At 39.7% G+C, this 26,813-nt stretch overlaps 1 protein-coding gene across 10 annotated transcripts in view; it reads right to left on the bottom strand.

Annotated features, from left to right (window-relative positions):
* Window positions 1-7,191: 7,191 nt before the first annotated feature.
* The window catches only part of magi2a (membrane associated guanylate kinase, WW and PDZ domain containing 2a), a 255,042-nt gene continuing 235,420 nt past the window's right edge, over window positions 7,192-26,813 (bottom strand). For 7 of the 10 annotated variants that reach the window (XM_088073039.1, XM_088073040.1, XM_088073041.1 and 4 more), the window contains 5 exons: window positions 25,051-25,267; window positions 24,035-24,260; window positions 22,184-22,336; window positions 18,164-18,302; window positions 7,192-11,558 (listed from right to left, as the gene is read on the bottom strand). In XM_088073039.1, the coding sequence (XP_087929165.1) occupies window positions 10,924-11,558; window positions 18,164-18,302; window positions 22,184-22,336; window positions 24,035-24,260; window positions 25,051-25,267 (1,370 nt within the window). In that variant the 3' untranslated portion in view covers window positions 7,192-10,923. Of the gene's footprint in view, window positions 11,559-17,762; window positions 17,852-18,163; window positions 18,303-22,183; window positions 22,337-24,034; window positions 24,261-25,050; window positions 25,268-26,813 lie in introns of all 10 variants that reach the window. The other 3 variants (XM_088073045.1, XM_088073047.1, XM_088073046.1) reach the window with 1 other exon arrangement.

The raw sequence follows: 26,813 nt of genomic DNA, 5'->3' as shown, positions 1-26,813 counted from the left end.
ACACAAATGTGAGATACTGAGTGGGCAGGGCGACTCACTCCGCCCGTGGGCCCTCCCCCAGCCCCGCCGGGACACGCCGTTCTGACGAGCGCACACCGAGCGTCAAGCCAAATCTCATTCAAAAAATTGGGAAGTTAAAGCGGTTTGGTTGATATGCGAAGAGCCGTTGTTGATAGAAAAATGTTTAGTGGAAGTTTCTCTCTGAATTATCAAAATATTAAATTCAGCACGTGAAAAACACAAATATAAACACATGATTTTACTTAAATGTAACGTTTGAATAGTTTACATAGCAAAGTACAGTGTAGTTTTGACTTTTAAGGGTAGGATAGATTATCATGCAAAGGCTTATAGGATTCAGGACATGATGATATATGATTTGTGTTCTAAATAGGATTTTATAGTATTCACAGTATATTCTCAATCGAGGGTGTAAGATTTATTTAATCATTTTAGGAGCGGACCACAAAAAAAATTCATGGGCCCTGTGCATAAACAGTCTCCCTGGGCCCCCAGCCTTCCTTTCGTGATCCATCTCATGCACATTTTGTATGTATATTGGACAAAGTCAGTTGGATATCCATTTCCCTTTGTCTTTTATTTCTCTTTCTTTCTTTTTCTCACTTGGAACATTTTTACCTCGGTTCTCCTTTTGCTCAGGGGCAGACTTAACCATAGCGCAAATCAATTCATGGTGTAAATGTCTTTTTTTCAATAACAAGAAAAACACTGAATGACTAAACTCTTAAATTTTGTCAAAATAAAATCCCTCTGCTACTTCATTATTATAACTATTCATAATTATGTTTGAATAAAGTTTGAATGTGACACTTTTGCCAAACACCATGCAAGTGAGGCAAGGAGAAAAAAAATCTAAATGCAGAAATCTCCACTTTTGCTTTCAATGTAAGTTATAATGGGGCTCAAGGAAACGACTGCAACCTTTAAATGATCTCACTTAAAATATATAGTGACTTTACACACTCCCAATTTGACCATTTATTTCTAAAAGATCATAAATCTGGACATAAAGAATCAATACAATAAAACCAAATGAATTTGGTGACCCTAAGGGAGAACGTTATCCATGTTCCCTCAATGACGTTATTAACTTAAAGTGTCTGTAAATTACCTGAAATAATACAAAACTTATCTCCTCACACAAGATGATGTATTGATCGCTGTTAAACTGAACCCGCTGTTTGTTCTGCAGCTAAAAACCTCATGTCAGAACAGGCCCTTTCTATTGACACCCACATAAAAAAACATGCAAGGCAGATCATTTGCTTCCCTGCTCGCAAAGCACTGATGTATAATTAAAGTTATCAAGTACCAGGCATCAAACGCCACCATATCGGTTATTACAGCCAGCCTGTTGCCTGGAGGACTCTTAAAACTCCAGTTGGTGCCATTATTCCACATCTTACTGCTTTAATTATGACTCACAGTCGTAGTTTTGCTGCACTTAGCTGAAGGGCACGGCGTTTTCTCTGCAGCTGTGCAATAACTGTAATATAATCGACAAAATTAATCCCTATTCAGCTCTGAAAGTTTGAACGCGGGGTGGTATGACACTGCAGAAGGAAGGACGGGTTTAACAGACAGGTCTCGATAATGTATGATGTGTCTGAGTGTGTGCATCCGTGTCAACTTTTAAACAGTATGTCAGAGGACATAGAGATGGAAAACATGGGCGGATTATCAAACAGTGGGCCCCTGGGCACAGACATGCTGAGGGCCCCACCACCTCCTTTACATGGGAGCAAGAAACACAGACGTTATAGTTGTTTAGCCTCTTTTTGGTTGTTGTTTTGCATTTCCTTATAGTCGTTACATATTTCTTGTGTGTCTGTTATTTTTGTCTCTTTATATTACATTTTTTGTCTAATTGTAGTTTAATATTTCTGCTGTATAAGCTTTTTTAGTCGTTTTGTGTCTCTTTGTAGTCATTCTGAATTGAATTGTGGTTGTTCTGCCCCTTTTCGTATTTGTTGTGAATCTTTTTGCAGCTATTTTGCATCTCTGTGTAGTTGTTTAACGCTTTGAAACCTAAGCAAATTTGCTTGAATTCTTTCAAAAACACAGGAAGATGCTATTAGCATTGAAAGAAAAAAAATTGCCCCCAAAATTTGCAAGAAATTAAAGAAATACAAAGAGAAAAACACTGAAAAATTATTCAAAAAGAGCGCAACAAAACAGACATGAAAATAATCTGGTAAAAAAGCACTTAAAAATTCTAATAATTCTGTAACATCATTTTAAATATGGAATTATGATATCGAGAAAACGTTTTACCCTTGTGTCGTAGAAAATAATTATTGTCTAATAATGTTAATGTAATCAGGAGTAATTGTATGGAGCAGTATGATTCAGTAATGTCATGAGGATTTTTCGAGTCTCCAGTAAGTCTGAGTGTTAAGATACTGAGGGAGCGAGACCTTGCAGATGTTTTGACTACACTGATAGGCACAGCTGTGTGACGTGTGAAATGTACTGTTAAAGATGAGTAATGCTTCTGTTGTACTGTTTTTGGCATGTCTCTGTCCACGCACACGTGTTATGCCAAGAGCTTCTCTAATCAGATATATGTAATAAACTTACATTCAAGGACAACTGAGGCTCACCGAGTTCATTTACAAAGCAAGCTCTACCAGATCAATATCACAAAAGTACGCGAAACTATATGATGCATCACTAAGTGAAAATATTAATATTAAAACAGATCATTTTACACTCTCAAGGAGTTTAACTGTGTAAGCCGATTTTTAAATGGTGCTCTCCACGGGTGATCATTTAATGAGCTTTCACCTTTGCTAGTGGAAAATATAGCCTAATATTTGTATATTACAGTGGGAAAAGTAAATAAAGTCTGATTCTAATTAGGGGAAATCCCTGTAGTTTCTTAAAACTTGTGTAACCACTATAGTAGCAGGTCTATTAAAATTTATTTAATAACAGCATGCACATTTGCATACCATCATCTGTTGTCACTATTATTACTTTCACAAAACAAAACTCTCAATAGAGGATTTCTAAGACCCTGGTAATCCCATTATGGCATATTTTGGATGCGTATTTTGAGCAATTCTATTGCCTCCTGTACTGCATCCTAGAATAAATCAAATACTGTATATCATGTAAGCAGATTCAGCAACGGACAGTGTTAAATTGGAATTAAGGAATCAGCCGAAGTTTGATCTGACGAACATAAAGAAAACAGTCGTTTTGAGTCTCTTTGCGTTCTTTTTGTGTCTCTTAGTAGTAGTTTTATGTTTCTTTTTATTCATATTGAATCTCTTTGTAGCTGCTTTGTATTTCAGTAGTCATGCTGTGTTTCTTTGTAGTTGTTTTGCTCATTTTCATAGCCACGCGAGTCTCTTTGCAGCTATTTTGCATCTCTTTATGTTGTTTTGCATTACTTTGTTTTTGCGTGTCTTTGTGGTCATTGTGAGTATTATCCATCCTGCAAACTGGGCTTTGACCCATAAACCTCAAAGTGGCCATGCTGACAGGATCTACTGAACCCGAACAATCTCTCTCTCTGTCTTTAAATAAAAGGCGCACAGGAACAGGGCAGCCCTCAGCCTGTTCTGCAGGTAATCCTCGTTGTGCAACATTTTATTTTCTGTCCTTTAATGTTGTTTTCCCTCAGAAGAAATATGTAACAACCCAACAAAGATCCAGGTTGATTGTTGTGCCGATTGCACGGATGTTTAGAGGCTGAAACTGTCTGCATTATGTAATTTAACCAGGAGCGCTGTAATACATTTGCACCGTGTGCCACAAATACTGAGCATGAAACAGACTTTCCAGAGCCAGTGCTGCTCCCAAATGGGTTGATTATTTTTCCTGCATCTCTCAGAAAAACTGGCTAACTAATGACGAGGGAATAGACCTCTCCTGTCTGGTAAACCCACAGAGCTTCTCCTGCTTCCCACGTGCACCGACGCAAACGAGGTGACGGTGAGACACACAGGAATGCAGCGAAACAATTCCTGCCTCACCTCAGATAAAAGCATTAAAGTTGCCCCCGGCCAACATGAGGCAATCTGAAACCCAGATACTGAAACCTTTGATCACTGGAGTTGCTGTTAAGATCTCTTTTTTTATGCAGCACACAGAAGTCTTCCTAAAGGATGGACTCGTTGCACTTGGTGTTATCTCTGCACTGCAGTTATTTTGCTGGCAGTATGTTTCGAGTTGATGAGATGGTACACCAGAGACGTCGGCAGAGGAGGTAAAGCAATCCATCAAGTGCTGAAAATCTGAGTCACGTCTGCTGTCAGTTACATTCGTGTTGGTGTGTTTGGGAGAGACATTAGGGCAGCGTGTGGTGCTGTCAGACGCAACTGAGATCCAAGGATGTGAGCCATTCTTAGATGATCAGTTTTAACTTATAAAGCTGCTGCACATGGATGGATTACTGAACACACCGACTGGACGTACGCCAAAGGGCCCAAGGTGTCAGGGGCCCTCCTGACCTTAACCTGCAAAATGTCACTCAAATTTAACATATGCCGACCTGGAGGAGACTGAAAACCTAAAAAAGAAAGACAAATGACTGGAAAGAGACAAAAAAATACCTCACTTAGAAATAGAATGACTGCAAAAAGGCACCAAACATTACAAGGAGACCCAAAACTACTCCAAAAAGAAACAAAATGGCCTCAAAGAGACACAAAACAACAACAAATGATGAAAAATTACCTTAAAGAGACACAAAACAACAACAAATGATGAAAAATTACCTTAAGGAGGCACAAAATGGCCTCAAAGAGACACACAACTACAAAGACACAAAACGATCACAGTGACACAAGATGACAAGATGATACAAAATGGCCTTGAAGAACCACAAAATTGTCCCAAATTGACACAAAACAACCACAAGAGACACAAATTGCCCAAAGACAAGCAAAAGGACATCTAAGAGACAAAAAACAACCAAAAAAAATCACAGAATCACCACAAAGAGACACGCACTGTCTCAAAGGAAAAACCAAACATGACTAAAAATTTGCCCCATGAGACACAAAACTACATAAAGATGCAAAATGAAGACAAGGAGATGCAAAACCATCACAAAGACTGCATCTAGTCTCGGGGAGGTGGTGGGGCCTTAAACATATCTGTGCCCAGGGGCCCCATTGTCTCATAATCAGCCCGTGCATAATGCTGCTGTGACACGCTGCTCATCATCTAACTACATCTGATGATTTGAGCACAATAATGTATAAAATATGAGTCGTTTCCTTCGAGCGCTGTTTTATAAACGTGTCGGAGGCTGTTTTTTAACTCCACTGTCCTCTGTGTCTCTTCAGACAGAGCAGAGCAGTCTGTTACGGCCTGTACTGAGCTTGTCTTTCTCCCGCTGGAGACATGAGTACAGCTCTGGATTGATTCGCCCCTGTGGAGAACACACGCAGCAGCCAGCAGCATCCAGCTGGCAGCATGCAGCCCGACCAGCTCTGCCTCTGCAGGAGAGCTCGTTCTGCTGCTCCTGCAGAGCTTCATCTCTCACCCCGAGCTTCTTCTGCGTCTGTTTGATGCACTCAGCTCTCGACATAGGTACCTCTTAATGCTTAATGCAAAATACGCATCAGATGAAGTTTATGTTTGCTAAAATGTAAAATCATTGACACCAGCTTCAAACTGCAAAAAATGTGTTACTCAAGCATTTTGGAACAGGATGTACGTGTGAAAACCACAACTGGAGGAAGTGTATGCACTTGTGCTTTTGAATTTCCCCAAAGCTGCTCAGGAGGTTGAGGATGATGTCTACAAGAGACACAAGAGCAGAAAAATGTCATTCAAACTGTCAGATTTGATGCTTGATGTAATATTTCTGAAATCATGACATTGCGCTGGATGATAAAATCCCTATAACATTCTGTAGAGGAAATGTCTGACTAATAACTTTATGTAAGTTCAACAATTATGAAACCAAGCAGCATGAATAAACGCTTGGTCTGTACTGACCTCTAGTGGAGACACGGAGAACGTGCACACACAGAATAAAACCATTAGATACTCTATTCAAGCTGGCAGGAAAGCCAGGAAACGATCTGCAGTTATATTTAGTACATTTAAGGTCAACATATCCACGAGCATATCAGATTATTATGGCCAGTTCTTCTTTGTTGTCGTTTTTGTAAATATGATTTGCTGTGTGCACCAGATGCCCCCATGTGGCCAAATAGTAACATTACAACAAAGAGGAGCTCAGAGAGTTTTAAAGGTAATTCAAGAATTTTTTTTTTGCTAACAGACCCACACCGGAAAAATGATTTCAACCAGCTGCCTATTCAGCATATAATTAAATAAGGCATGGTTTATAGTGTTCTATAATATAACTGTAAATAGATATAAGGAGCATATTTCTTCACAATACCATATGTATAATGATGATGGTTATTATTCTGGAAAATATGCTTATGAGCAAGAAATATGTTACTAATTGCCGTAAAACTTCAAATAAAAGCCAAGTTATAATTAAATGACTGGTTCCTTGATGCAGAGGACTATTTTTAAAATGCGAATGAGTAATGTTCAGTGAACTATATTCATAAATATATGTTAAAAATTATTTTACAAAATTACTATAACTTTTAAGCTTTTTTTTTAAACATTTGGTTAATTCTCCCTTTGTATTTTTTATATTCTTTTTACTTTCTTTTCTTTAAAAGTTTTTTTGGCAAATTTTCAGTTTTTTTTTTTTTTATATACTTTTCACAAAGTTCTTGCTAACATCTGGTTCATATCAAATTTTGCTGCTCACTACCATCCTCCCATGTTTTTGAAAAACAAAAAAAAAAAGGTTTGCCTAGGTGTCAGAGGGTTAAATAAATAATTTGACTTTATGACAACATTAACAATGTGTTACAACATATTTCAGGTGTGTGTCACACAGATTCCCTGAAGGGGGCCCTGAGCATCGCTAAGAGATGCAGAGGGGCGTGACAGCCTCGATATTTGACAACCTGGAAATGAGGAAGAAAAGTTAAGTTTCAACATATCTGCCAAATATTAAACATACAAATGTGACATATCCGTGGTCTGCAGAAATGTACAATGCCGACATTCATTCTGATGATCGTGATAGTGCTTATAAATGCTGAACACGGCGGTTAAAGTATTTCTATCCGAGAAAAACAAACACCCGTAATAAACGACACAGCCGCATGTCCTGAATAAATCTTTCATGTCGTGTCAAGATTTTCTTTTATTTTGACAGCGTTTCAGAATATCATACAGGTAAACAAGATTTTTGCAAAAGTTAATATATCCATAGTGTTGCATTTCATAAAAATAGTTGCTCCACTTACAGTCTTTGTGACCATCAATAGTACACGGAGTCATATTTATAGAGATATTTGTTCAGGGTCTATACACTGCTATAACACTACACAGTGATACTGAGCCGCTTGGGTCGGACTTTATGGTGTAACGCGTGCTGTTAGATCAACACGCACTTTCTTTTTTACACCTCTAGATATCTTTTTTTAATTTTCTGTAACAAACTACTTACATTTTGGCTCGATGGAGACAGCTCAGATGTGGAAAGCAGTGAGTTGTGCAAAAATACGAACATTTCTTTTTTTCTTTTTTTGTTTCTGCTTCAAACAGAAAATAAAGAAGCAGTGCCGTCAAATGATGCATGATGATACAGTATGGAACATTTGCAAGTCTGACAAATGTAAAAATTTAGTTTTGGCCCCCTGCACGCCATCTACAAGTGACTGGAGGTCTGAGTCGTTTGTGCGTGGCTGATGATTTCCTCCAACATAATAATTCCCAAACTCTCTGTGAGAGATTGTGCTTTAAAGTCAGTCCGCTTACGCCTGGTGTAATTACAAATCACAATGGCAAACATAATGACTTGTCTCCCTTCGCTCTTTCATTCTTTAAACACTGTTTGCACTTTCCTCAGCAGAGGAAACCTCTGTTCTGGTATTATGACTTGTTTTTTTTGTTAATGTCGGCTCATTCAGAGGGGAAAAAAATTGCTGCTCAGAGTTTTCAGATCTGCAGAGAGGGTACGGATGTTGTGAAAAGATTTGTTGATCTCAAAATTGACAGTTTGCGTAAAAACCCCTGCCCCGAACATGGAGTGCTCAATCACAGCTTAGCAACTGTAACCAGGCGCTGCAGAGGCTGCAGTCTGAGCGACACTCAGCTTTTAGAGTTTAAATCAATGGTGCCTTTTTTTTTTTAGCATTCCCAAAAACCAAATCAAAGGAGCTGGAGTGAAATGGATTCAGCAGAGTGATTATGTGCTCTAACAGGAGCTGCAATCATCAGTATCCTGCTGAATAATTCACTATAGCTCTCTGTCCTGCCCTATGGAAGCATAGGAAAATATCATTATATATATCATATATCATTATTATTATTATCACTATTTTAATTATCTCGGAAACGTTTTCATGGGGAAAAAAATCTGCTCGTTTGGTCTGAATTTACAAGATATTCGTGTGAATTCTCTTCTTTTTTTAAATTATCTAGTAAATAATCTCAGGATTACCAGAAAAATCAGCTAAATTTAAGTTAACAAGATTATCTTAGAATTCTGAGAAAAGGCTTCATGTTAAAAAAAAATAAAAAAAACTGCTAGTTTTTCTGAATAAACATGACTATTATCTCAGCATCATGACGAGAGTTTTCATGGGGAAAAAAATCTGCTTGTTTTTCTAAATTAAATTGCTTTGTTGTCTCAAAATTCTGTGAAAAGGTTTCAGGAGAAACAATCTGTGCTTATTTTTCTGAATTAAGAAGATAATCTTGCGAGTTATCCTTTATACTGCTCTCCGTACTGCTTTTTTATCCGATCTGATTAAGCAAAATTCCAGCAACTGCAGCCAGTGTTACCTAAGAAAGCGGCACCCTTGTCAATTTCATCAGTTAATCCTCATTTTTAGACTTTTCTTTTGTAATGTTACAAACACAAACATACTGTTTGAAAGTACGTGAGCTAAATGGTGTGATTTTAGAATGAAATAACAGTCTGAGTCTTATATTTTTTATGAACATATCATAACTAGGAGTGACAAAAGAGCAAAATGTCTTTATTCCCACGTTTTCTATGAATATTATTAACTGGAGGATAACTTTTGGCCTGGGACACGCAGTTTTAGTCTCAGTATTTTCAAGTAGATAAGACGCCCTTCCCTCACTTTCCCCTAAAGATTCTTCTTTTAAAATGAGTCAGCTGGAGACACTAAAAAGTTGGCCAAAAAATCAGCCAATCAAACGTTCAATGAGCTCCAGGTAATAAAATCTGCCGGAGACAATTGTCCAGCAATGAGAAGAATTTTGAATTATTTCTGTCTCAAATCAGGATCAAATGTTTCAAAACGTGACCATGAGTTTTGAGAGGTAAATCTGCCGTCGTTAACTGCGCACATGGCGGGCCAGGATGGAGAGTTTGACGAGCATAGCAACAGTAACTAAGGGGGGCAGGGTTTTAGCAAACTGCTTCAGCGGTTGATGTATGCTGCAGCACAAACTGTACCTCTCAGAGTCCAACTCTGCGGCAGGTATGTGAGCTGAAAACGTATCCAATCACAGGGAGCTTTGGCACGGAGACGTACTCGTTAATATCACACGGCGTCGACAGAATCACCTACAAGAAATCAAACTCGGCCGCTGACAGCCGCCCTGACAGGTGCAGCCTCTTCTCAGCTCTCAGATGGAGGTCAGGTCGCAAGTTGCCGGGCGAGCGAGGTCTTGACAGGTGAGATTGATGCTTTGACGACTCAATATCAGTTTTTAGTAGTTTGGTTCGCGAAGCTTCTGCTCTGAGCTGACATTAAAACACACCGGGAGCAACTTACTGGAGTCAGACCTCAATAAAAAATGACCCAAAATGAACCACTTGCACGCACAAAGATGGTGGAAACGTCTGGTTATGTTCATACGTAATCTTGTGAAATAAATTATATATTTCACCGTATCACTCTTATCTGAAAAAATACAGTTTATATTTATATCTGTAAAGTTGATGTTGTATAGCAGCCTGTTTTGAACCCTCGTAAGTGGTTTGGAGTTGCACCTTTGACTTAAAAGCCAACCTCTCTGTCAGTCTAAGGCACTCTGCCCCTCGGTCGGCATCACGCGAGCTCCTTCTCTCGGCGTCCGGCTGGACACCGCCGTCGCAGATTGCTTTGTTCGTGAAGCACAGAAATGAAAATGGACACGACAGCCCCGCGAGCGCAAACAGATCACTGAAGTCAAGCCCCAAAAAACTGCGATCACAGGGCTGAAAGTTTGAGAGTTCGGGTCCAAGTCGCCGTTTTGTTTAGCTCGTCTAGAATTTCCGTCCAACTCAACGAAGGTTCAGTCCACTTAAAGATGATCTTATTTACAAAATGATCCCACATATTCATATTCATTATAATATATCTATGTCTATAATCATCTGATAGATTATTCAAGATAGATTCAGGCCCACGCAGTCTCTGTTAAGGCAAAGTTCTGTCGATGATCTCATCGCCGCTGTCGCTCTTTGTACCATTCGCTCTCGTCAAAAACAGGCAAACTTTCTTCGTAACATTCCATTTCGTAAAACAGACTCCGTTGTGAAGGTAAAAAAAATCTGCAGTTTATCCTTTATATTTGCATGTTTGTCCCCCAGTGCTCGAGGAGTTTTTTTTTTAAGTTTTCACCCCCCAAAAATGATTCCCCGCCACGCTACACACACATTCCATTAAAAAAAGTGGATGATTTTCCAGTTCTTAAGGTGGTGGGTGTAAAATATTTTTCAAAATAATTTAGAGTACAGTATCATAAATAAAACTCTAAAAACACGTGGTCCAGATTGCCCTGCCCCCCGCTTGGTTTATGGGAGATGGAGGAGGGGTTAAGGGAGCACAGGAAGGCGTGAGGATGGTGGTTTCAGATGGCGTCTGGGCTGGCGCCGCGGTGTTATCTGCTCAGCGTGGACGTGCCTGTGCGCAGTGTGCTCGGCAGCTTGTCCGATCCGGGGATCTTCCAAGGCCCGGGAGAGACCGTGGCCTTCCTCCCGGCTGCGCTGCTGGTGCTCTTGTTGGGTCGGCTCTCTCCCGGGCCCCTGGGCTCTGACTCCACCTGCTGCCCGCCACCGTAACGCTCCACATCTTCCCTGCTGTTCCCGTTAGTGTGCGGGAGCTTGGAGCCGCTGGGAGACTCGGTGGACTCTCTGTTCTCCGCTCTCTCCTTGGACCTCCCTCTGGTGCTCCTGGAAGGTTTGGGCTCCCCCTCTTTGTCCCCCTCACTCTGAACCCTGTGCCCCTTTTGGGTGGACCTGCCACCCTCGTTCTTGGCTCTGCCGCTCCCGCTAGCCGCCCTCCTCCCCTGATCTGGATTTAGCAACTCGGCCTTCTGGGGGCTCTTGGATCGCTCCGTCCTGCTGTCTCGCGCCGCCGCGTCTCGAGGGACGTCCAGAGGCGGCAGGTGAGGTGGGTCAGGGGCCGGGGCCAGATGAGATGAAGGCGATGGCATGGAAAGGCTGTCGATGTTAGGGGCTACTTCCGACAGGCTTGGGGAGGCTGAAGGGCGAGCATCCCATGGGGCGGCATTATCTGGAACACGCAGTCAATAATGTGAAAATAACACACGCACATTGTGCTTAAAAGCTTGCACGCATGCCACTGCACAAATCAAAACACAAAATAATCAACACAGCAATCATTCCTACTCTACCAGCTAAAAGCATTAAAGTAAACATCAGAGCAGCACTACAACCTACTTCCGAGCGTGTCACAGGGCAACACTACTTTTAGACAACATCAATCTGCCTCCCATAGCTCTCTTTAAAGCCCCGGCCAATCTAATACCTTGGCGGAAAATCGAAAACAGGTTTAATGAAATGGATGATGTGCCCAATAGGGTGGTGCTTTAGCGAGAATGAAAACCTCGGGGGCAGAGTCTCTCTTTCTCTCTCTCTCTTAAGCCCAAAGAAGTCTGTATCCGGTGTAGCAGCTGCAGTGAATCTACAGCGCGCTCCTCCGCAACTCTCCACTCTCACGGACTGTTAGCTTCTGTTTCTGCATCGATGAGTCTCGGTCCCTCGGCCATCAGTCATTTTCAGCGGGCTAGGCAGGGGGCAGGGGCTAGGCTAGCTACACCGCCGTCATGAGACCCAATTATATGCAGACTCCTGTGCAGCGCCGGAGCATATTAGATCCAAGACTAAGAGGGAAAGAGAGAGTACCTGGGCATTTACCTACAGTGAGCCTGGTACAATGACTTTCTTAAAGGGCCTTTCGCGTGTGTGTGTGTTGGATTTAAGAAACCTGTTATCATCCCATGCTGTGTTAACGTCTGTTGTCAACTCTCTTAAAGCTCTGCTCGGCTTACGTTTCTGCTGAGTCGCCATAACAGAAACTACAGTATGTAAATTGTTTCTATATCGGTTCTTTTAAAGGAATACTTCATCCCCCCAATGATGACTTGTATATCAGTCACTCACCCTGTTTTATGTTGAATTTGTGAAGAAAACTTTGTTTTACTTGCATGCCTCCATGGTGAACAAAGAATCAGAAAACACAGAATTGAAGTCATAGGGGTCCAAGTTTCTCACGTTACTCTTTTGAAAGCAGACTCAGTGGAAAAAACTGTAATTTTACCTCGCTGAACATGGGAGTTGTTGGTCTACTGTTGCCCCGATCTTAAGTTTGTTTGTATTATTGTTTGACCTTTGTGAATCCACACTAACCCTTTAAAACACTAAAGTCATGAATTAACACAAATAAACTGAGTGATCGAGACAGTGGTAGACCAGATATATTCAGTGAGGTAAAATAAGTGTTTTGAGAGCATAGATAAGTTTCAGTTCAACTATAAATTTGCTGTTGTTAAATGTGGAGCCCAATGACTTTAATTCATCTCTATGTGACCATTCATGCTCGTAAGTGTAACATGCAACAGTAGTGACGTATGTCATGTGACAAATGTTACACTGTGGTACAATATGTTCGTAACAACTGTAATTTTAAGCCAAACCATTATGTTTTTTACTGAACATAAACAGGCGCTTTTGTTGCCTAAGGAAGTAAACGTAAACCTGAAAGGTTTTACCTTCATTTTTGTTTTGAAAAAGGCCTGAATGCATTAATGCATTTAACAAATTGAAACTGTTCATTTTCTGTGAAAACATGTTTATTTTGAAAAGACATAACACGTGTAATGAGTATAAATTAAAAAGGCGTTCCAGAGCGTCCAAAACTGACGCTAAAGGGGTACCTAGAGTGTAATAGTTAGATGCGTAGGGCCACTGTTTTCCATGTTTAGATTCTTCGTTCACCGTGGAGGCATCCAACACTTTTAACAAAACTTTGATGTACACATAATTTAGTGGGTCATTTGGGGGGTGAAGTATTCATTAAAACCTGCAAGAAGTGAATTTTTTTTCCCACTTGAGTGCAGCGGAAACAAGTTGTGAAATCAACAGACATATCACTTTTTAAGTTAATATGGAAAATAGTTGTCTAATTACACATCCAACAGACACAGAGCAGCATTAGCATTCATTTAGAGTCATGTTTGTGTCCACCTGATGAATGTTAATCCAATATTCACTCTCCTTATTCACTCAATATCCGATACTCACTAACTCCTGAGGGAAATACCTGTCTCTTTAGCTGCTAAATGAACCACTATGTTCATCAGATAGTTGCTAAATCGGTCTGTCTGCTGTTTGTTGCTGTGCAGGTCGTGTATGGTGGGTTTTTAGGGCTTTTTAGCTGAAAACGGCTGCCTGCTGCTGCAGAAACTACATAATGAGAGCAGAGAGAGTGAAGCAAAACACTAAAGCTGCCAACTGGAAAACCACATTGATGAGCTGAAACAAGCTAAGCGCCACAGAGCTGAGGAACTGCAGTCAGGTGATAATTCCCTGTGGATATGTGACTGTGAGCAATGCTTTTCACATTATATGTCATCATTGTTAGAAAAAATATTGATTGTGGACACTTTTAAATTCATAAGGTATTAAGTAGTCTTTTGGTTTCCATTTTAACCAATAATTTTGTCTGTTAATAAGGTTAAAAACTACTTGCAGTTAATTTTACATGTCATTGTCAATTTACTAGTCAGACAAAGTACTATTCAGCTCGTGACAACAGTTAGTGTCGTCTTCGGCTCTGGAGGAAACTTTATCAAGTCTGGGAAATCACACAGCTGACATTATTTGTGTATCTCAGTTTGGACTTTAGAATTACATATTAAAATAGAAGTATATATTAAAATTTGGGGCATGTAGTGGGCGTTTAACTGAAGGGAAAGGTCTGACAAAAAATGAAAGATGCATGACATGAAGTTTAAGATCCAGTGTTTTTGGTTCTGCCGGGAGTCAGGACTAAAATTAATGATATCTTAACCTTTGCTGCATCAATTTGGACAGTTTTTAATATAACCCTTATGTCACAAATCTGAAAAATGTTCTAAATCAGTCAAACTTTTTTGAAAGATAGCCATTTTTTTATCATACTACACTTAGTGGGAGTACCGTTTTTCCATATATATTTCTTTGTATTTTAGGACAACACATAGCTGTATCTCAGAAACTAAAAGACGCCAAATCAAGTATTTTTTTTCTATGAACTCATAACAAGTTGAAAATCACAGATATGCACATGTATGTAGTTTAAAAAAATTAAAATGGAAAACATTTAATTAGCATTTTTCCTAATATCCTAAAATATCCCGACTGATTATGGATAAAAGTGTGATTTTTCACCTAATCTAAAAATGTAAAAGTTGTGCTGTTAGATACTTGCCAAAAGTTTGTTTGTACCAGATTTCACGAGTTTAGACCAATCAGAACAGAATTTGTGGCATTTTCAATTTCACACCAAATATATTCTTTAGGCACAAATGGGTTGTCTTGCAAACACACCTAGTTTCATGAAAGCAATACTTAATTAAAAGAGTGCTTTCCTGATGATCTTTTGAATTAACTTAAAAAAATAAAACAAACCTTTATTGAGCAACACACCACAAAGAAAATGAAAGGCCTGTTATTTTTAAATGAAAATGGGGTGAAATCTTAATGTCTGATTGGTTTTCCTCTGAGCATACACGTAATTAATTACAAGATGTCATTTAGTTTGCTGTGGTGTCACTTTGAAATAGAGGGAAGCACAGAACTTCGGCTACTACACTGTTGTTTTTCGCTCTTAATTTCCAAAGTCTAATTCTCAGGCCTTTGATAAATATTTGCCCTGCAGGTGCAGATCTAAAGTGAGAAAAAAGCACAAAAACACACACAAACAAGCACACAATAATCTTCATGCACATGCCCACGTTTTTATGCCAACATCACAAATGTATTCTTAAAATTCTGTGTTGCATTTAGCTGTTCCTAAAAAGCACTCAAGAACCTGAAAAAAATAACTCCTTTGAACATTAATATGCTAATGTTTTAAATAGCCAAATTAATCACCATAGATGATTTGCATAACCTTCCAGTATGCAAATAAAGTGCCTGTAAACTACAAGTGATGAAATGCTGAATCGAGCCCACACAGAACACAACATGTGGGCTGAAAAGATGCTTCGACTGTTGAGCAGCAGGGCAACTCCGAAAAGAAAAAGAACACAAAAGATCGCTAATGATGGGGGACAGTGTCTTCTGCCTGACCACAGTGTGACTCCCTGTGTGCATATTTCAAGGCTGCAGAAGCACCTCAAGGCAAGTTTTACAAAAGCTCTCCACACAGAGAGATTAAATCCCTGGCTGGAAAAAGCTGGCAGAAAAGGGCCAACTCGGGGAAACCCTCTATTTCCTGTGTTTAAGGGCTGGAGGGTGACCGCCGAGGCCAAACTCTGATGAATGTGAATCTGTGAGTGTTACAGAATTCCCCTAAAACGTCTTTCTCTCCACTGGGAGGATGTGGAAAAGTGAGCGCCATGCTGGTGCAGAGGCCACAGAAGTGAGTGACGCACTGGAGGTTTGTTACCCGCAGAGTCACAAAAATAAATTTCCCCTTTCCAGACTCAGTTGGTGCTGCGACGAGGTTTCACTGGGTAAATAATCCACCGAAATATTTCACGTTCGTCTCCTCCGGCTGACTCAGGGTGAACGCTCGCGCTGCTATATTTTTGGGCCTCTAGGTTGCTGCTGATTTATTTGCTGGTCATGAGAAGAGTTATGTTCACTAATCTTACAACCTCCTGCAGCTCTAAGCCATATTTGTTGGGTATTTCTTACAGGGATGGTTCGGATACTTTAGCGGGGTTACATGAGGTACTTATTCTTAGTCAGTGTATTTTCTACAGTAGGTGTTAGTTGGCACACCTCCAGTTTAAAGAAGCCGACCATCATGGAAGATTAACAATGTACTGCTGTGGACGGGGGCAGCTGCCAAATGTATTTTAGCCACCTAAAAAAAAATCATTTAAATACTTTCTAAGACTTTTTTAATGCCACTTGTAATGAAATTTAAGACCAAAATATTAGAAGAAAAAACTTTAATCTACATTAATTGTGTTGAATTAGTACATTTTTTCCCCCCAGATGCGACATGAAACATGATTATTTTTGCCTTGTGGCAAAGAAAAAGGTTAGAACCCATCTGGGAAATAACTATAACTAGTTGTTGGTGAGTTTTCTCTGCAATTTTGAGTTTCTCACTCTGCATAAATAAAACTGCCTTTTTTGCACTTTTCTTGGTTTCAGCCATGCTGCAAAATCTTGCTGAAATATTTGTTGAATTTGCAGCTTTCACATGTTTTCCAGGATATAGTGACAACTGGCAAGTAGATGCTGGATTCTTTGCTGTGAGCATCACAATTTGGAAACAAAGAGTGTTTTTGGTTCCACTGTCCTGATTTGAATGATTTTAATGTGAGAGTCATTTCTAAGTTCTGTAAAAAAAAAACCAAAGTGTGACCAATTATTTTGAGATTTTACAATGCAATGTCAAAAAACAAAAACAATAAAAACAACAACAACAGCGTTATTTAGCATATTTCATATTTTTTGAAAGACTGATTTAAGATAGGCTTCATTTCAAGATTAATACATTTAAGGCCTTTTAAGACTTCTTCAGGAAATGCAGGGACACTGATTTAGAATATTTTCACCGTGTCATCAGATTTCTTTTCTGATGGGGAGCTGAAGCTGCTATTTCACTCTCGTCAAAGCCAGACTCCACTGACAAAAACAGCAATTTTACCTTGCAGAACACAGGAGTTGCTGATCTATTGCTTCTTCAACTGGCAAGTTTATTTGTGTTATTTTGTGATATTGGTGAATCTGAATTAACCATTTAAAACACCAATATTCATACAATAACACAAATGAACTAATTTTCTGAGGCAGCGGTCGACCAGCAGCTCCTGTGTTCGGTGAGGTTAAATTGCTGTTTTTGTCAATGAAGTCTGGCTTTAAAGGGAGCGATTCTATTATATTCTAATATCATTTTTTTTAGGTGGCTCCTATATGTTTTGCTGCTGCCCCTGACCACATTGGTACATTGATTAGCCTCCGTGGCGCCACTCCCACCGCCTCTTCAAACCGGTTGCAAGCTGACTAACATCTACTGTAAGTAAAACACTGACTTAACAAAAGTATCTTATACAACCCCTGTCCAAAATCCTAACTGTATCACTGGGGCAAAAAGTAAAATATTCAACCCTGTATATCATAAACCAAGTTGTGCTGATATGAAAGTGTCTAAGTGCATCTCAAACAAGCGGTTACAACACAACAACACACAAAACCACAGCACAGAAAGCCAGGGTTACATGAAAAGAAAAAAAACATTTGTATGGTCACAAACCGTGTCTTTAGAGTGGCCCATTAGGAAGAAATAGGGGGAGCCATGCTTGTCACTTTTCATGCACATGGAGAGACTGGAAGATACCATTCCTATAGAAGGGGAAGTAACAACCTAGACCAATCAATTAGTGATAGGTCACTGAAATGGACAGAAGATAAACTAATGTTAGTCAAGACAGAAGAGACAAATAATTAGTGTTTTTTTTAACAGCATAGTGAAATACAGAGAAGTATATAAAGACAGAAGATATAACATGAATATAGATACATGCTGGAATTATGTTATCAAAGGGTTAAAGTGCTATTTAGACAGTAATGAAAGTACAATCTATGAGTTAAAAGAGAGGAAAGAAATGATCCTGAAGACAAAGAAAGTGGCTGTGGATAAGTTTGGATACTTACCGTACTCTGGGACCTGCCCTGTGCCCCTCTTTAGAAGAAGACGAACCCGCCTGCCTCCAGACTTGATCAGCTCGATGGCCCTGGCGTGCGTCATGTCCCGGGTGCTCTCCCCATTAATCTCAATGATCTGGTCCCCAACCTGGATGTGAAGAAAGCGAGTGAATGAGAATTAAATAAGTTTTATACTTCCATGAATATTCCCAAAACTAAGCCACGTGCGACAGTTATTGTGATTTATTTATCTATTTTTAAAAATGAGACGACAGGACAGAAAAGTACAAAAAATTCTGTTGTGATCAACAGTGATATTGACTGTGAAAGGGGCTGCAACTAACAGCTAATGGAGGTTGCGCTGAGTTACATTATGATGCGTTCAAGCTCTATTCAGTAAAAATGAGTACTGGGCGAAGATAATTATAATGTTCTCGTGATGTGTTCACTGTAATCTTGTGAATTGCAGTTTTTGTCAAGAAACTTGAATAAATACAGCTGTTTGACAGAGAGATCAGTTTACTTTTAAAGTAGATTCAGATTCAGAAAACTTCAGAAAACTCATCTTCTACGTGGCCCAACACACAACACAAAGTGCAAATTCCTTGTATGTGTAAATGTACTTGGCAATAAAACCCAATTCTAATTCTGAACTGTTCATTTATATATATATATATATATATATATATATATATATATATATATATATATATACATACATATAAAATACAGATTTCTTTGTTTTCCTGGAAGAGAGAATAAACAATAACAAAAACTTTGCTATTTACCAAACTGTTATTTTAAACATAATTATCACCCCCTAATCCCAAAAAGAAACACTGTATAAGACACATGATAGGAGTGTACTGTTGCATTAATCTACCAGTCAAGTTCACAAAGGTGAAAAGAAGGCGAGCAGATTATTGAGGGTGTTTGCATAACTGCTGAGAGTCAATTAAGATGTGGCAGGTTTGCAAATTATCATACTAGATATAAAATCTAATATTAACAAGCTAGTAAGGATCACTATGGATCCACAGGCTGTCCCTGATAACAAGCATTATCAGCCATGAACTGGTGTCACTTCTAATTAATTTCGGCTGTAATTTCAATATGAAATTTGGATGGGATTATGGCGGACCTCTTCTAATCGGGCTGCTATGGGATATGTTAAGAAATCGTGATGAATATCAATGATCTGCCCATTTAAAACCACCACAGCTGCAGCAGCTCAGTGAACTGCTAATGTAAATATTAATCGGACTATCTCCGTTTTGTTATCACGTGGATGGGTCAAACGTCAGTCCTCTCCCTCCTTCAAGACTCTCAGCCCTTCAAGAGACGGCTCTACGGTTGACTAATGGGGAGGATTCACGGGGAACAGGGTGAAAACACGCCGGCCAATTACGCTAACAAATGGAGAAGTCCTCCGGTAATGGCCGGGGTAATTTGAAAGTCAGGAGCGGACTCGAGTCAAGAGGGGGGGAGTCATTAGGTGTCATTACAGTGGTCTGAAGAGAGGTGGAAGGCAAGACGGATCCATCATTAATCCTCACCTCCTAACAGCGGAGGAGACTGATCTCCATTTTCATCTTTAATAAAGAGGTAAGCTGAATGGTCGGCACGTGAATGCTGAGCACAGGGAGCGTGAGGTGGAAACAGGAGGTGCCCACGTGCCGACTCAGTCTTTTATTGAAGCTTAGGGAGGTAATTAAATGCACTGAATGATTATCCGTAATAACCAATCACTTTACACAATTTCCTTAAAAGCCTCTGCACCGCCACTTGAACCTAAAAAAAGCTTGCTGGAGTTTGTTAGCGCTCCTGACTGATTAGTTTGTGACTAGCAGGGTCAGAGCAGATACTTTTTTCCCTCGTCACGATGTGACAAAGTGCCTGTTGGGGAAAAAATGACTTGGATTAAACTCAAAGTGTCAGCGAGACTGCAGGGAGTCACAGTGCATGTGAGATTTCGGTCCCTGCACCTAAAATGTGTCAGAGCGCCACTCAGATCCAGAGTGACAGGCGTGTCCAACGCTTTTTAACCAATTTCTCACATTTACTTAAGTTAAATGCAGATTGATTCCTCTCTGCATCCGGCGGTATGGATCAAGGTTTGCTGGGAGATGGATAAAAGCGTTCTCTGCACCTTGTTCTTTGGGATTTATTCAAAAACACACCGTCGAGTTGATTTCAGTATCCCACCAGCGCTGTTACTGTCCAGCCATTCAGCCGAGACAAATCAGACTTCAGTACTACTTCAGTATTGATACTTCTACTTTGCTACATTTCAGAGGCAAATTTTGTACTTTTTACTTCACTGAGTTCATGTGGCTGAAGTTAGCAGTCATTTTGCTGTTTACTAAATTAAAATATCACTTTGCTAATGTTGGTGTTCCTGCTTCTTCTGCTGTAATAAGAAATCAGATTTTTAGGGTGTATGGTGGTAAAATCTGAAAATGGCATTATTTAGGGAGTCCTGAACTGAGCTCAGTGGGATAAAAGACATGATAACTCTGACTCTGCTGCATCTTTTTTCTTTTTCTTTAAAAAAAAACCTCCAAACTGTTCATTGTGATTCCAAACAGTTTTAGACTCAAAGAGGAAAATCAATATTTTAACCCCCGAAAAAGAAACATTATAGATTTTAAATAATAAAATAAAATAAACACAAAGCCATGCAGTAAAAACGTTGTTTTTCTTCTTTTCTTCCACCATTACAGGCCCCCTAAAAGTTTTGTGACCCGACCCCTTAGTTTGGAATCACTGAAATAAAATACTTTACTGTTTACCATAAATTTGTTAGAACCAGCTTTTCCCTGAGAAGCTACTGATGCATCAGTATTAAAGATCTAATTCTAAAATAGAAAATAATTTAATGGTCACAGCAGACATTTTTTTAAGTATAGGCACTTTTATTACTTGAGGCACATTTTGCTAATGATAACTTGCACTTTTACTCATGTAGGATTTGAACGTAGGACCTTAATAACCAAATAACGTTTTGTCACATTTGCTGAAACTGACGGTAGAACATGAGACTTAAAAAGAGTTAAAAAAAATCACGTCACTCTGGTTCCTCCTACTGCTCCTAATGCATTTGAAACCAAACATGAATGAAAACAACCAATAAAAGCCAGTAGAAAAAGGAAAGCAACCTTCACTAAACTTTGAGGCGAAGGGTCTGAACATTTCTTCCGCCTCTGATCAGACTCCACAGCAGCTTGTTTTTTGACTTTATGTGGAGCTCTAAAGGGATCCCCTCCTCCTCCACCTGCATCACGGCCCACTGGACTCCACTGTCTACCAGCGAGGAGGGAAAGTAATATCTCCCTTGGGAGCAATTGGCACACATTATCTTTGAAGGGTTCATTACAGATAAAGAATGTAAAGCGGACCGCCGCTTTCAGCTCCAGACATAAAGATCGGAGAAAGAAAGAGAAAAACTTGATGTGTTGATTGCGGGATTAATTCTGCTTTGACAAACAGAGAAAAGCTTCTGTGGAAGTTGTAATTTATGTTGCTATTGCAGGAAAGCACATGGAGCAAATGAGGTGAACGTACACGGCGGAGTCGAGGGGTTTATTTCAATCTTCATAGTATTTTTTAACATCTTTATAAACTCAGACTCTCTGACCGAATAGTACAGTAGCAACTATGGCTGGAGGCAGAACTGAGCAGCTATGCAAACAGCAAAGTGCAATTTGAGTTGGCCCACTTAAAGGTTTTATCTATCTTTATCTTTCTGAATATTATCCGTTACTAAATGCTAAGGAGAGATGTGTTTTGGAAACTTTGGGAGGAGACAAACTTTAAAAAAAAAAAAACCAACAAAAAGGAGGAATCATCTCCGCGTTATTTTGACAGATTATTTCTTAACCGGCTCTGAAAAAGTTGCTGTCGCAGCTTCGATAACATCAGACAATTACAGTGAGCTTCTGCCATGTAATCCAGGCAGATAGAAAGCAGCTTAACCTTTAAATGGGGGTGTTGTGGCTTTCTTGAAGGAAATGACATCATCAAACCTACCCTCATCCTGCCGTTACGGATGGCCGGTCCGTCCTCTGCCAGCCGTAGGACGAACAGGTCCATCTTGTACTCCCGTCCTCCGCGGATGCTGAAACCGAAGCCTTTCACACTTTTCTCCAGCTCCACCGTGAAGAAGTCGAAGTCCTGTGAAAGCTGAGACAAGCAGAGATCAGATGTGATTAGACTCGATGTTATCTGAGGAGAAAACGGGCCGTTACAGCAGAAAATAGTCTCAGGACTCAGCAGAGAGAAATAAGGGAATAAGAACGGAGCGAATGCAACGCAAACAAAACACAACCCAGAATTATATTACATATACACACACCTTACCTTATTATATCTAAGGAATAAAGGTAAACAAGTGAGCTGCTGAAGGGGTAAACATTTTAAATATTTTCTTTAAAGTATCCAGGAGTTTGTGTCAGCTGTGCACAGTTTTACTGACACAAACAACACTAAAGGGAAAAATGAAGCAACGCTGGCGAGTCAGACTTTCACGAAAAATCTCCATCCTGAACTTCTTCCTGGCTGGGAAAATAATGCAATATAGAGAATATATATGGGATATATTCAGGCAGACAGCTTTAGGTTGAAATATGTGAATAAATTGTATCTAGAAATAACAGTATATTTGAAGGTGTATAGAAGAACTTTAGTACAATGTAACCCAAACTGCAGTACATAAATGTACAGTATACACATAACTAACTAGGGTTTGTCTGAAGATATAAATATTAATTCTGTTGAGTTCAAGGTTCATTTTATTGTCATTCTTTTCATGTTGACACATGAAAAGAACGAAACTTGTGACTGATGTCCAGCAGTGTGCCATGAAGTGACTTAATAAATAACTTAATAAACACATAAATAAAATTAGAAATAACTTATTGCCTAAGATTTATATCTAAATAAATATAAATATAAATTATATGTATCAAAATATCTGCAAACAATGAGGGTACAAAATAAAGAGATCAGCTCAGAGTAAAATAATCAAAATTAGCAGAGGACACCAGTACATCTGCAAGCCAATATAATATTAGCTTATAACAGATTTATTGATATAAATGTTGGACAATTCGTAACAAGTGACTGTGGTACCAAAATACAACAGCATCCTTGTCTTTTTTTTTTTTTAATTCCTGCTTCCAATTCTGAACAACCAAATGTAAAGCAATAATAATACATTTTTTGGCCACTTGAGAGCAGCAAAGCAAGCTGTAAACACAACACTCACATACTATTGCTTTACATTTTAAAACAAGAATATGTCTGCAGCACTTTCAGCAGCCTATTTAAAACCTTTTTTAGCTTTGTCTAATGACGCATTTTAAACAAATGGAAATGAATGTAGTAAAAATAGCTATATTTATTGTTCAACTGTTGAATTTCTTCTTTTTCTTTTAAAAAAAAAGTTTTTGATCACGTCTGACTGGTGGTAAAATAGACAACTACTTGTCGGTCCAGGCATGATTAAACAGGCAGTTTTCATTGTTAATTTTACATTTTCAGAGCACTTCCTTGCTTGTGACTGTAAACAGCCAGATATTTTGAAAAGCTACAACATGTGGTTGAAACTGCATCGAGAAAAACAGAAAAACACTGATTTGTGAAAGATATGATTGGCAGTGTTGCAACCAAACATCGTGCCCATCGGTATTGCTCATGCGCAACTTTCAACAGAGATAAGAAGGAAGCAAGATGGTTTTCTCTTTAGCTACTATTAGCTATTAATGCAGCTTTAAAGGATTCTTATTTCCTTACATAAATATCCATATTGGCATCGACCGCAAAGATCAGTCGGACTCTGGAGGAGAGTCTGTGAGAAATTAAGAACAATTTTCTCCTTACTTGAACTGGTGGCATTCGGTAATCTGGGATGGTGAACTGCCTGGCGTCAGGAGCGAGCTGTCTGTAGTCGAGCAGCGGCGGGTGTCTGTAGTCCAACGTGGGCGGCTGCCTGTAGTCGGCCACAGGAGGGTGCCGGTAGTCCACTGGCGGCTGTCGGTAATCTGTGAACGGCGGCTGTCTGATGTCTGGTTTGACATCCTGCCTCGCCTTCACCTCTGACCTGTAACTAAAAGACCGGATCAGAATGAAGGAGGCATTTTTATTACCGTCATCAGTATCTTCAGGTATGCTATATTTCCTGTGCTATGTTTTGGAGCACTTAGCGTGTCGTGAAAATGATGTTCTCTGACATCCTGCTGGGTCACGCGGCGCTCATAGAGGCGGCTTGTTTTGGTTCGCGCTGACAACCATTAAACAAGACTTAAGTGAGGAAATTAAACTGTTTTCGCTCACTCATCACATAAAATGTTTATGATAAAAACAAGTTCTCTCCGAGGCGGGTCATGCTGAGTACAAAGAGATCCGAGCGCTGTGTAAAGCAGAGGGGAAATGCAATGACATTGTAGATTTTGGACCCCTGTAGTCGTTGGTAAAATATTCAACACATCTCTATAAAGACGCAATTTGTGTAAATAATTTAGCGGTCCATAAGAGTTAAGTGATGTTATACAACAAACTGAGGAGGGAGAGAGAGGGTGAGAGATGAAGAAAGAGGGGAGATGAGACAGCTAAAGAGAGAAAAAGACAATGTTAGTGAGAGAATAAAAAAAGACAGAGAGAATGGGGACGAGGCGATGGGAGTATCTGATTCAGTCGTACCTGTGCTCTCAGAGGAACAGTGTTTTGCCCCAGAGACAGATACAGGGCTTGTCTATAAAAACGCTTCGCTGCATCGGAAAATCAAGACAGCTGCAGATTTGACACAGTAACGTTGTGAGGATGAAACAGATTTCATTAAAACAGTCTGCCGTCACTTTGAGAGGAACTCGTCACGCTCTGTCTCTTCAGTGTCTTACCTGCCCTCGTGGGTGTAGGTCTGAGGTGGAGGGGCGGGCAGCTGGGTCACGGGGCTCTGGTGGGGGACGGGGTTGGGCTGGGTGACCGGAGGGTTGGGCTCTGTGGCTGCTGGGTTTGGCTGCGAGGCCGTGGTGTTTGGCTGAGTTTTCGGGCTGTGCTGCTGGGCCAGAGGGCTCTGCTTCTCTGAGCTGGGGGCTGACGGAGGATTGCTGATCTCTGGGATTCAAAAAGGAGCACAGCATATACTCATGTGTTTCTTTAAGCTTTATTTAACAAGTGAAAGGCTTTTTTTGATGCTTCAAACCTGCATGAATGTATATTTTTTGCCTACTTGAGGGCAGCCAGCAATTTCTGAACACGACACTGACATATTATCACTGCATAAAAGTTACGCAGCAAACGTGTCAGCAAAGATTTTTCTATTTAATTATGAAATAAATGGCTTGGTCAGACGCAGCTGCCCAGCTCTCTTCATGTTTTTTTGTTTTGTGCACCACTTTATGTTCTTTGGTTATAGTGTTAGATACCAATTGACAGCACAGCAGATCAGAGCTGCTCAGGGTCGCAGATTTTGTTTTTGCTGCTGCTTAAGAGGCACCAAACTGACTTTTGTTGTTTTTATTTATACATTTAGCAGAAAAATGTAAGTCTGACAGTTAACCTCCTTTAAAGGAACAATTCATCCCTCAAAGGTTCATTTGTATGTCAGTAACTAACCCTGTGTTATGTTGAATTTGTGATGAAAACTTTGTTTTTCTTGCATGGCTTTACAGTGAATGAAGAAAGCAATATCATAATATGTGTTCACAAACTATCACACAACTCGTGCTGTGTAATCCAAGTCTCATTCATCAAGTTGTATGTTAGGTACTTCCCAAACAGACAGCCCTTTCCTTCAAAGACGTCAAACAAAAGTGAAGCTTATCTGTGCTCTCTTCAAAAAAAGACTCCACGAACAACAACAGTAATTGTACCTCGTTGAACACGGGAGCTGCTGATCCACTGCTTCCACAATTAGTCAGTTTGTTTGTATTGTCGTACGACTTTGGTGAATTCAAACTAACCCTTTAAAACATCAAAGTCACATAGTAACACAAACAAACTAAAGGACTGAGGCAGTGTTGGACCAGCTGCTCCTGTGTTCAGTGAGGTAAAATTACAGTTTTAGTCAGTGGAGTCTGGCTTTAAAGAAATGATAGAAAAGTTATATTTTTAGTGAAGAGCTGTCTGGGAAGCACTGAGCATTTGACTGGATAGTTAAGACTTGGATTATACTTCCCGTGTTGTGTGAGAGTTGCAAATGGACGTTTTGCTGATGATAAACCCTCTATCTCCTCACTTCAATTCTTTGTTCACTAGAGGCATGCCAGAAAAACAAAGTCTTCTTCGCAAATTCAACTTAACATTTCACTGATATAAAAATGGTCATTAAGGCAGTGAAGTAGTCCTTTTATCTCCGTCCATCAAATTGCACTACCCACTCGAGCTCCATAGTGCTACTAACAGTAAAAAACTCCACTGGGGTAACTTTAATGCAGCCCTAAATAAGGAGGCTGTAAATGTCCATGAAAACAAACAACAGAAAATTAAGGTTAGAAGGCAAACCATCATTAATGATAAAGTCAGTCTTGCTTACTTTAGTGAATTTGAGACAGTTATCTGTTGTAGGTGGTTGAAAGACACATGATCATGGTTGCAGAAATTTAAATTACACACTTTATTTTTAGTCACAAAGTCCTTTTTGAGACAGTATTTCTGTTCA

This window comes from Plectropomus leopardus, chromosome 22 (assembly GCF_026936395.1).
Source record: "Plectropomus leopardus strain MGB_pleo_1.0 chromosome 22, ASM2693639v1, whole genome shotgun sequence".
NCBI lineage: Eukaryota > Metazoa > Chordata > Actinopteri > Perciformes > Serranidae > Plectropomus > Plectropomus leopardus.
Note: the sequence above shows the minus strand (reverse complement) of the source record. Positions and strands in the feature narration are given on the sequence as shown.